The following is a 12,619-nucleotide window of genomic DNA, read 5'->3' on the forward strand; positions in this document are numbered from 1 at the left end:
AATGATGAATTTTAGGAATCCCCATTCCTGATTATCTCAATCAATTTCACCAGAAAATAAAATTCTTAAATATTGGTTTTAGATTTTGAATAAAAAAAAATTGTAACTCTTTATATCACAGGACAATAGATTTCTTGCCAGCATGGACCTTAAAAAGTCCTTGTCTCCAACTCTCTTGATTTCCCCATGAGAAAACTAAAGAGGTAAAGTGATTTTTCTAAGATAGGTAGTAAGTGGGGTGGCTAGGTGGTGTAGTGGATAAAGCACCAGCCCTGGAGTCAGGAGTCCCTGGGCTCAAATCCGGTTTCAGACACTTAATAATTACCTAGCTGTGTGGCCTTGGGCAAGCCACTTAACCCCATTTGCCTTGCAAAAAAACTAAACTAAAATAAAATAAAATAAAAAATAAAAGATAGGTAGTAAGTGACAAAGGGAGAGTTCAATCTCAGATCTTCTGACTACAAAATTAAGGCTTTTTGTATTTCATCCCATTAACATTCATGACAGAATAGTTATACTTTGTTTCTAGAGCAGAGTTGATCACCTATCGGTGAGAGGACACTTCCTGAAGTAACTCAATCACATTTTATTTCCCTAGAATTTTACTTCTGTCATTGAGTTATTCTTCCTCTAGCTTTTCTCTCCCACTATCTAAAACACTTTTAAAGTTTATTTATGGGATTTAATAGATTCATAAAAAAAAACCTGGTGAAATTCTTTATCAATTATTCTATTGACATGCTCCACCATACTAGTTTCTATAAAACAAAAGCAATCCATATCTAAAATGCAGTCTTCCACCTCATCCATATCTATCTATCTATGGGGACAGTTTGAGTTACCCTTCCTACAGACATTCCAAGGTTAGAAGACTTCAGTTTTCATCCAATATAAAATCACAAGATCAAAAGATTTATGGCTAGAAGGAAACTCAGAGGTCATTTTACATTACCTACTATTTTTTAATTAAAAAACTATGATTAAAGAGAAGAAATGGCTCATGTAGCCAAAAAGTGAAAGATTTAGTATTTGAACCCAAGAAATCTGTCTCTAAATTTACCATTCTATCTTCTGTACAATGGTGACTCAATCCTATGTCTAAGAGAGTTCCATACCTGCTTGCAGAAGCAATCCTTGCCTTGTGTTATCAGCTTGCTTGGAGTCCTGTGGAATTATCCTCATTGAGTATATACCAGAATGGTGCCACATTCCAAACAGTGCTTACCTTTGGGTATTCATTCTTCCCAAGAGGAGCAATTATGTTGCAAGCAGCCATGTTTTCTAACAACTTTCAAACATCTTCTCCTCCCAAGGGTTCCTTCTTTGACTGAGGGAGAAGTAAAGATCAGGATGGCTTTCAACCACAAAGGAGTTTTAGAGGAAGAAGAAATAACTATCAGATGAATCACTGGAACAATGTTTAGTTATGGTTCAAGGGAACTAGGATCGATCTCCTTTCATATGAACTGTTCCATCAGCTTGGCAATAGCACAAAATACTTATTTTTGCAAAGTCAGTTGAATCAGTTAGAAGACCCATGTGGGAACTGTCCTTTGTCTTTTTTAGGCGACTACAGTGGTATGTCATATACATGAACTCATACACATGAACTCATTAAAATTAGTTCACTTTGCAACTAGTCCTAGAATATGTCTCAATGAAGTGTGGGAAGATGAAATTTCCAAAAGTGATGACTTGGACAGAGACTGAAATTATGCTGTCCAATCTTATCTCCCCATATTGTATGACTAGTCTCCATCAGGAAAAATTAAATCTATTCTTCAGGAAAGAGCCCTATTTCAGTGAAATGATTCATTACAATAGGAACAAAAACATAGAAGTCAAAAAAAAATCAGCCAGTCAAATTTAAGCTGAAAATTGGACTGCTTCCCCAACAAATATGGCTGCCCAATATGGCAAATAGACATTCATGGATGACAAGAGGAGGTACTGGACACACTTCCCCATTCAACTGAAGGAGGATCATTTAAGCCATCTCCTATAAGGAATTTAAAACATGTCTCTTTTAACCATGGGACTCATGAGGAAATAATCACAAACTTAGGGGGTACCAGTAAAACTACAGTGAGAACCAGAACAGGGTTACAAAGGGAATTTCTACCCTGCCTAAGCTAAGTTCCCTCTCCTATCCACCCAGCCCCTTTGGAAGAACCAAGTCACCCAAGTCTTAATATCCAGACTTGAGAGACTGATGGAATGATTCCTCCTAGAGTGAAATCTGAACTTCCCTAAACCTCTCATCATCTAAACTGTAGGACCATGAACCAGAGACCATATGCCTGAGTAATAACAGGTTGGCTGGAAATTAGGAAGAGGTTTACTGGACACCAGCATCCAGGTTATTGTCATACCAAGTGATTCAGAACAGATTCACAGGAGATTACATTCTGGAGGCTGAGAACAACCCAAAGAAGGGAAGTATATACTGGCTCAGTAAAAGTGAATGAATGCCTATCTGAGTTACAGTTATGTGGATAAACAGGGTGAGTGAATCATGGAAATGAACATTATGAATTCTTGGGAGTTGCTACCTCTACCAGTATTTAAGATGACTTCTGTGTTAATTATTGAAGCTAGGGTCACTGGGAGCTATCTGAATTATCATATTTAGCCAATTTTCCACCATTTTGGATCACAAGGTGAGTGGGGTTACAATGCATTGCCTCTTTAGTGATGAAGATGAAGGAGACAGGTTTTGAGCTCCAATTATTTCTCTCACAACAACCTAGAAAAAAACCAAGGATATCTATTCTCTCACATGGATTTTAGGGAGCCGAATAAAGTTGTGCCAATCATAGCTTCTTTTTTTGACATTATGAAGTGCATGAAGCAGGTAGCTCAGTCCTTAAAAGAGATACATAGATTATAAATCTCATCAATGCTTTCTTCTCTATTCCTATGACTAAGGATTCATTTTCTAATTAAATCTCTTCCTAGTTTAAAATCAATCTGAGGCATGAATAAATTAGATATCTAACATTTCAGAAATTTTTTTCTATATTCAGCTCATCTCCACCTCAGGCTGAACTGTAAAAGATCTATCCCTTTCAAGTTTGACTCCCTTCTCTCAACCATGAATTTAGGCTAGTGGACTCAAATCATCTCCAAAGACCATAATTCCTTAATAACAGCCTCTAGAAACATAGAAACACAAAGAATTTAATGAACCAACTTGCATTCTATCACACAATGACCACAACCCAACTTGTGAATTTCCTTCCCACATATACTGGTTGAAAAGAGTGAGAAATAAAGAGGTTGGACAGATAAAGGGAGCTTCTCCAGAACAGATTCTGAGGAATCAGGCCTATATAGACTGTATTCCTCTTGTCTCACCAGTAATCACAGGTACTAATTCCTGGACAACTCTGCATTTCAGCCCCTACACACTAGCTTACCCAATCCTATCTCTCTCTGTTTTAAAACATGTTCTAGGGGCGGCTAGGTAGCACAGTGGATACTTAATAATTCCCTAGCTGTGTGGCCTTGGGCAAGCCACTTAACCCCATTTGCCTCGCAAAAACTAGGAAAAAAATGTTCTAACATGGCATGATCAGTTCCACTTGCTTATCTGTAGATTGAATTTACAGAGCAATGATCAATCCTCCAGTTCTTTGAATTTATGAGGAGAAGCAAGGGAGGATCAGCACAGCTCACAGTTTACCTCTTCCCTCCCTCCACATGGCCTCTTTGTAACTTGGTCATGTTGATTCTTTGTTTTAGATATATGACTTCTTGGATGAAGGAGGTTCCCCAGATCAAAAGACAAGAAAATTCTTAAAATAGAAACAGCTATTTTCAGTGATATTTCAGAAGTTGGAGAGAAAGGGAGAAGTAAAGGATGATTGAAGAAGGGCAAATGTATTGATTTTCTCCAAAATGGAAGAAGCCTTGACTTCAACTCCTGGTCAAATTCAAGAAGGGTCCCTGCAGACTTGAAAATTCTTTTCTCAAATATATATATTCTTACATGATCAAAAAGAAGTCACATGGCTTCATCAAGAGGAAATTATTCCAAACTAATCTCTCTACAAAGCTATGGAGGTATATACACAAAAAAAAAAAAAAAAAAAAAAAACAAATAAACAAACAAACTGGAAAAAAACACAGCCCTGTGCTTTTTACAAGGAGTTTACAATCTAAAGGGAAAAGACAACAAAAGGAAGCTAAATATAAAAGTGGGAGAAGGGAAATTATCTAGGACTAGGGTCATAATGGAATCCAGTCTAAAGTAATGCAGCTGAAGGGGATATGAAGAGGACACTTCTTTAAATGAAGGATTGAGAGTTCTTCCTTATGTCCTTAGTCCTCCGATACGTGGGCAGTACTGAGTGTATTGATATGATGTGAGTGCCAAAACTGAGGCATTTCACAAGATGATGAATTTCCTGGTGATGAGATTATCTGGGGCCATGATGGAATCCAATCAAAGAAGGTCAGGTCATGAGAAATAAGAGAAAAGGAAGAAAGTGATTACTAGGCCATGAGTTCAAGGATCAAATGCATCCTGGCTTCCCATTGATATAGTATAGCAGAGAATACAGAAAAGCATGTTTTACACTTCAGTTAAGATTTATTTGAAAAATTGGAATGTTCTTAAAAACAGATACACAATAATTACATTTGAAAAAGCGATAAAATTTAGAACAAGATTTAAGAATCTTAAATACCTTTTTCACAAACTTTAAACTATTCTTGACCATAGCCTAATTTTTTTAGATTTTTTTTTCAAGGCAATGGGGTTAAGTGACTTGCCCAAGGCCACACAGCTAGGTAATTATTAAGTGTCTGAGGCCGGATTTGAACTCAGATACTCCTGACTCCAGGGCACTGAGTCACCTAGCCACTCCCCCCCTTGACCATAAACTAATGTAACCCTGGTTCTCCTTCCAAACTTAAGTAAAAACTAAACTAGTCATTCACACTATTATCTTTATTTGTGTCAAAAGGTCTTCAAGATTTCTTAGCTCGATGACATATTTATAACATAATGTCTATAGCCCTTGTAGAAAACGTCCTCTCTCTAGCATGACAAACCTTTAATACCATGCCGGTAAGTTAAAAAAAAACAAAATTATTATATTTTTAGTCTTTCTCTTTAACTTTTTCTTTCTCATTAGGATTGAAGTAAAAAATGAGTGTTTGTCTATGTGTGTGTCACACATGTCCATGTGTTTGAGTACACTCATATGTTAGAGAATTTATATCATATTTAATAGACGTATATAGACTTACATATAAATGTTATATATTGCATGACATATATTATGCAATGATTATACATATATATTATAATGATGTAACTATAAATGAACAAAAATTTAAATAGAAAATCACATCATGAGAAGCCCTTGTTCTCATAAATCTACTACTCTCCAGCAATTTTGCCTTAACCTAACCACCATAAAGATCTCTAGCATTTTTGCTAAGATTGTTGTTAGCTGTGTGAGCCAGGGCAGATCCCATTTCTGAACTTTAGGATTTGCAGTTTTCATATCTATAAAATATGGATGCCAATAGCACCTACTCCCCAAGGTTGCTATATGGATCAGCTGGGATAAGAGGGCAGAGGTCTACAGCAGGAAAGAAACTGAGGCTCAGAGATATTAAGACAGATCATGTCAGAAACGAACTACTACCCCAAGACTGTCCTTGTTCAATTATATCCAACTCTTCATCATCCCATTTGGGGTTTTTCTTGGCAAAGGTGCTGCTGTGGTTTGTCATTTCCTTCTCCAGCTCATTTTACAGATAAGCAAATAGAGACAAACAGGGTTAAGTGACTTTCCCAGCAAGTGGCTCAGGCAATGTTTAAACTCAGAAAGGAGAGTTTTCCTGATTTCAGTGCCAGCACTCAAGGCATTGTACTAACTAGTTGCCCAAGATTCCCTGACTCCAAATGCAGCATTCCATTATTTTGTTAATTTTAAAGTGCTCTTTCAATGTGCCATATTATTCTGAGTAGTCCTTTCTAGTCAGAAAACCAATGGCTCCAAAGAGAAATGTATTGACTCTAAATCCTTCCTCTTCTCTGATCCCTGTTCTCCATGTAACTGGCTAAGGGTGATGATCAAGCATGTCCCAACATTGCAGAGAAGGATTTAATAGCCTGCCTTACCTCCTACAATATCAAAGTTGGAAGATAATTCAAGCATTATCTATTATAATGCATATCTAAAGAGGAGCGACTAGATGTCTCTGCTCACAGTAGGGCATTCACTTTCTCCATGGTCAGGGAACCTCAGAATTCTAAAACTAGCAATTGGGTGGCTAGAAGTCTTGGTCAGATCTTCCTTTCATTACAATGAATTCTACCTTTTTTTTGCAAATTTTAAAATCTACTAATAATTATATAATATTCCCTGTGAATTCAGGCAGAAAAATACTAACCCTTACATGAATGTCTTTCAATGACTGCTTTAAAAAATAGCTTTTCAGTTCTGCTCCATTCCAGAATGGAAAGGTGGGGGTACAAAGGATTGAGTACTGAGTGGTCAACACTGCCCTCCAGAGTGTTACAAAGAAAGAAATGAGTCACACCAGTTTTTTCACCTCTCCATGCCAATATCTTGACAGAATATGAGGCTTGATTGCTGTCTTCTAGTCATTTATTCCCCCATGTCAATTTTCTCTGATTTCATCATTATACTAATGTCAACAATCTAATCTTTTTCATTCATACAATATTAAAATTAATCCTAGGATTGGCTTTCCAAACCTTTGTGCCAACAAATGTCAATGCCTTTCTTCAGTCTGCCACTTTATCTTTGCACTTCCGTACAACTTAGTAATTCAAAGTACCTATAATTCTATTTATAAAGCATAGAATACAACTCTTCATAGATGGTCAGGACATTTGTCAAGGGTCATGGTGATACTTATGCCTAGATTGATGATAGCAAAGAGGAAATGAACCTCAGTTGGCACTCAGTGACCATGGAAAACTGAAGACAATTTAAGCCTACTAAGAGTTTTCTTCAGAGCCTCCTTCACCTCCTTGTTCCTCAGGCTGTAGATGAGAGGGTTCAACATAGGGATCACAACAGTGTAGAACACAGACACTACCTTGTCCTCATCTAGGGATTCTCCAGATTTGATGCGTACATACATGAAGGCAAGGGTCCCAAAGAAGAGCCCAACCGCAGTCAGGTGGGAGGCACAGGTAGAAAAGGTCTTGGTCCTTCCTCCAGCAGAGTGGATCTGGAGGATAGCTTTGATGATGAACAGGTAGGACACCAAGATCACGCCTAGGCTGGACAGGATCACAAAACGATCAAATAGGACAATCACGAATTCTTGTAGGGAAGAGTCCCCACAGGACAGCTTCAGCAAGGGTGGGACGTCACAGAAAATAAAATCTATCTGGTTGTCGCCACAGAAGGAGAGTGAGAACATACAGCACGTCCTTATAGTAGTAATAGTCAAACCCCCAAGATAGGCCCCAGTCACAACCGTCAGTCTGGTCTTGGGAGTCATGATGGTGACATACAGCAGAGGCTGACACACAGCCACATAGCGGTCATAGGCCATGATGGCCAGCAGGTAGCAATCACAGATGCCAAAGAAAGTGAACATGAAGAACTGGGTGGCACACTGCTCATAAGAGAGCACAGCTCTTCCAGCAACTAAAGTCACCAGGAGCTGAGGCAACACTGCTGTGGAGAAGCAGAAATCTAGGAAAGCCAGATGTCGGAGAAGGAAGTACATGGGTGTGTGGAGTTTCGGGTTTATCCCGACCAGGGTGATCAGGCTCAGGTTACCCAACATTATCATGAGGTAGAAGGCCAAAAACACTATGAACAGAAGAGACTTCAGTTCAGGGTGATTGGTGAAGCCAAGCAGGATAAATTCCATTATAATGGTCCTATTTCCATTAGCCATGGAGCCAGGGACTGTTGCTGAGGAAAAGAGAAGATTCAGGTCAAGATCAAAGTGCACTATTATGAATTGATGGAGTAGGGAAAAGGGCAGAGTAGGCTGGGTTAAAGCAGGTCCAAGTGATGAGTTCTACTCTCCAGGGACTGGTATGATCATGAGTTTAGAACCTTGTTCAAAGTCTCCTACTTAAAGTTGCTGATCTGCAGTAAGTCCTATTCAACTTATTTGTTTTACAGAGGAGGAAACTGAGACCCAGAAAGAATAGATTATGTTTAATAATATACACTTATTATTATTATTATTAACTAATATTTACATAGTACATTTTAATCATTATCTTCTTTTATCATCACAACAATCTTGGAAGGAAGTTACAATTATCTCCATTTTACAAGTGAGGAAACTAAAATGGACACAGCATTAAGGGATTTTTTCCAGGTTCCCACAACTAGGAAATCTCTAGGCTGGCTTTGAACTCAGGTCTCCCTGACTCCAGTTCATGTTATCACTTGCACCATGAAGAGGTAAATTTGCATAATGGCCTTCATAGGGTATCTAAGACAACATTCAACATGTCAACAAAGCATTTTGTTAGCCTCTACCATGACCTAAGCACTGAGGACTTGAAAAAAAAAAGTAAGATACTCCCAGTTCCTTCTTTTATTATGTAGGCCAGATCCTGGGGTTTTGCTACCACCAGTCTCTGCCTGGTTTTCCACTTTCCTGATTAACTCAATTCTTTAGAGAGATACTTCATTGAATCCAAAGATCATAGGATTTAAAGGGTTTCATCTAAGATCCAAATCTACATCAAAAACTCCTAGACATGGGCGGCGAGGTGGTGAAGTGGATAGAGCACTGGCCCTGGAGTCAGGAGTATCTGAGTTCAACCCAGACTCAGACACTTAAAAATTACCCAGCTGTGAGACCTTGGGCAAGCCACTTAATCCCACTGCCTTGCAAAAACAAAAAAAAGCTGCTAGAAATTTCATTTTAGATTGCCTTTGAAGGCATCTCAAGCTCAACATATGCAATACAGAAGTCAATATCTCCTGCCTCACTCTACCCTTATGAACTTTCTGTTCTAAGATTCAGGAAGACTCATTATCTTGAATTCAATTCTGACCTCAGACACTTAATGTCTGCATGACCTAGGGAAAGTCACTTAAAGATATTTGCCAGAGTTTCTTCATCTGTAAATGAACTGGAGAAGGAAACGGTAAATCATTTCAGTATCTCTGTCAAGAAAATCCCAACTGAAGAGTCATACACAACTGAAAATGATTGAACAAATAAATTTAGTTAATAAATATATTAATATATTAAATATATTTTAACAAATAACTATATCTAATTTCTCTTATTTTGGGGAAGGACTTCCAATCTTCCAGACAAACAGTTTTTCAATTTCTCTTACATGAATCTGCACTCTCCCTCCAATACTTCCCAAGTGGACACCCAATTAGAGGTAATGTTCTACTAGATCAGTTTCAAAAGCTTCTCCTTATGATTACTCATACTGTCTCCTTATGGCTACTCATACTGTCACCCCTATGGTGCAGATCCTCATCCTTTCTTGCCTGGACAATTGTCATAATCTGCTAATAATCCTCTCTCAACTTCCACTCTCTCCCCTCTTCATTCTATTCTCCACATAGCTGCCAAAATGACATGATGAAAGGACATATAAGATTATGCCACTTCCCTATTGAAACTCTGATCAACATGGTCAACTCATTGTCCTTCAGATCCAATATCTCACTGCCCAACTCCATGCTTTTTCCAGTGGACAATTGTAATAATCTGCTAATAATCAGATGTGCTACAGTGTTGACAAGGAGTAGAGGTCAAGATAAAAATAAAAGAGTTGAAAGGACACGTATTAGTGATGATATTTTACATCCATATGGCTACAAATTCCATTCTCCCTGCAAAAAGATGAGTTGGCTGGGGCAAGTCAAGGTCAGAAGTTCTGACCAGGGACCAGACTGCTCATATTTAGGGGAGCACCAACCCTCAAGAGTTCTACTTTAGGTGAAATCATACACTGAATTCTGCTGTGCAGTGAGCAATATGACTCTTAGGTAGGCTCATCCGGCAACTGATAATCAATCCTAAGGGAAGTGTGGGTCGGATACCATGTGGAAGTTATGCTTATCCTGAAGCTGATAATCAATCCTAAGGGAAGTGAGGGTTGGATACCATGTGGAAACTGCTATGCTCTATTCCTTTGTCTTTTAAGCACTCCAGAGAACACTCCAACCATAAAGCATCTAGAACTCCCAAGTCTACAATAAGTTTACATCTATGGGTCTTCCAGAGTTTGGAAGAATAAGAGACTTGTGGTCACTTGGTCGGTCATAGTTTTATAGATAGAGAACTGGAAGGAAAGCCAGAGGTCATTCCTTCATACCACAGGTGAGAAAATTGTACAGCACTGAGGCTAAATGACTGTTCTAGAATCACAAGAATTGAAGCAAGAATTCTGAAGGAAAAATTCAAGCTTAGGTCTTCCTGACTGCAAATCCAGAATTCTATTTACTATTCTATGACTCATTGTTATTAATCCTATCTATTTGCTTATCAGATCTATACTGAGAACAAAACACCATATGAAACTTTTCAGCTTAGGTGTCTGCTTCTCTGAGGACTTAAATCCATTGTGCCAAGTTCATGTGATTAGTGCTCATTAAAATCTGAATGTTTCAAAGGAGGGGGATGTCTCCAGAGGATAGGGACTCTGAGTGATTTTCACAGTCCAATTCACAAGCATTCATTAAGCACCTTCTGGGTGGTGCAGTGGATAGATAGAATCAGAATAGATAGAGTCAGGAATACTCACCATCCTGAAATAAAATCTGTTCTCAGAAATTTAATAGCTGTATGACCCTGGAATTATCACTTAACTTTGCTGAGCTCCTACAGCCAAGAAAACCACATAATAGGGTCACAAAGAATCAGACAAGACTGAAAAATATAGCAGAAATTCTATTAAAGCTAAAAAAGACCTTAAAAGTCATATAATTTAGCTCTCATATTCTATAGATGAGGAAATTGACTTTACCACCATCAGACAGGAACTAGATGACAGAACCAGGATTTGACCTCAGATTTTGAGACTATATTGAGCTCTTTTTCTATGACACAGATCTACAAATTCACATATCTCTAAATAATGAATGGTGACCACTTGCAGACAAAAAAGAACATCTATAGCATAATGTCATGAAGAATATCAGGTAAACTATTGTTTGTTAGGCACTTTTAAACTTTAAAATACCACATAAATGTGAACTATTGTGTTGTCAGAAACATCATCCTCCTCTTCCACCTTGGCTTTCTTCCTCTTCTCTTTTTCCTCTTCCTTTGTCCACAAGGAAGCCATACCCTTACATTTGGCTGGTCTGTCCCAAAAAAATATAAATTTTGATGGCTTAAACGTCCCAAGGAATCTTGGGATTCAGACCTAGAATTTTTCCCCTATACAGTTATTTCATCACTGAAAAAAAAATTACTACAATTAACTCTTTTTTTATCATACAGTTTTCCCATTTATGATTTCTTGAAATTTAATTGTGAAACCCGATTTGGACAAAGTCCAGTGTGACCACTGGAGCTACATCACTAGGCCTTTAAACGCAAATCACGCTAGTTTTTGCTGATTGGACAATAATAAGTCCCAGTCCTAACTTCCCTTGTTCATTGTAGGAATCTTGGTGACATAAGGTGAGTGTAAATAGCAGTTGTTTCTGATCTGACCAGGAAATCTGAGGGTCTCTCCAAGACTGACTCATTTAGGAAGACAAATTTGGCCATAATTTCCTTTAATTCTTACCTAGCTTTAATTGCAGAGTAGGTTTTATCTCAAATAAACACAAACCCGGGAAAGACCTTAACTTAAAAAGATCACTGCATCCAGGCCCGCACCAGTCTTTTTTATCTCTCTGTGAACAATTCTCATCAGTCAAGTTCAGTCAGCATTCTAATGAATCCTTAAGGGAACTTCGCTGACCAGAGTGCTAAAGTGACCAACATTCAGCTTCCTCATGCCCTAAATATGAAAAGGATCCAGTTTTTCTTCATTTCACTTTGCCTGGAAATGACCCAAGAAGGCTTTAATGAGAACTTTATTTGCTTATTGGAAGAATTGTGTACTGGCAAGTGGTCAATTCAGCAGACAGGAAGCTGAGACCTGAGTGCACATCTGTTGTACTGAAAGCAATACACATTTGCATTCCTTCTCATGTAAAGGGCTGGATGCTCTGGGACATGAGAAGAGTGGACTAGCTTCTCCACTAGTTCTGTCCCTTCCTTAGGTTCTTTAGCTCTGTGGTAAGCATATAATCATGGCTTTCTTCTTGCTTTTCCTTTTTGGTCTATTGATATTGCAGAAATATGCTTAGAAAATCTATATATATTTACAATGGGTTTTCGTTTCTTGCCTTCTCAATGAGCAGAGGGGCGAGTTTGGAACTGAAAATAATATTGAATTGTTTTAAGCATATAACTATAACATATCAAGGAAATAGTCTCTATTTTGTCATTACAGATAAAGTAAACTCAATCTCCTGTGGTTTCAAGGCTCCGCCAGAAGTGATCTCTTGAGACTATTCCCTCACAGAATAGTCTTGAAAAGTTATAAACACCAACTCATAGAAATGACACTGCTAGGAGCTTGAGAAAGAGCTATTTCCCAAGACAGTTGTATAAATCAGATACT

At 38.1% G+C, this 12,619-nt stretch overlaps 1 protein-coding gene across 1 annotated transcript; it reads right to left on the minus strand.

Annotated features, from left to right (window-relative positions):
- Positions 1-6,948: 6,948 nt before the first annotated feature.
- Positions 6,949-7,941, minus strand: LOC141519521 (olfactory receptor 9Q1-like). Its single transcript, XM_074231742.1, has one exon. It carries the CDS (start codon positions 7,900-7,902, stop codon positions 6,949-6,951), a length of 954 nt encoding a protein of 317 aa, XP_074087843.1. The 5' UTR covers positions 7,903-7,941.
- Between the last annotated feature and the right edge of the window lie 4,678 nt (positions 7,942-12,619).

The sequence above is a fragment of the Macrotis lagotis genome, chromosome 3 (assembly GCF_037893015.1).
Source record: "Macrotis lagotis isolate mMagLag1 chromosome 3, bilby.v1.9.chrom.fasta, whole genome shotgun sequence".
Taxonomy (NCBI): Eukaryota; Metazoa; Chordata; class Mammalia; order Peramelemorphia; family Peramelidae; genus Macrotis; species Macrotis lagotis.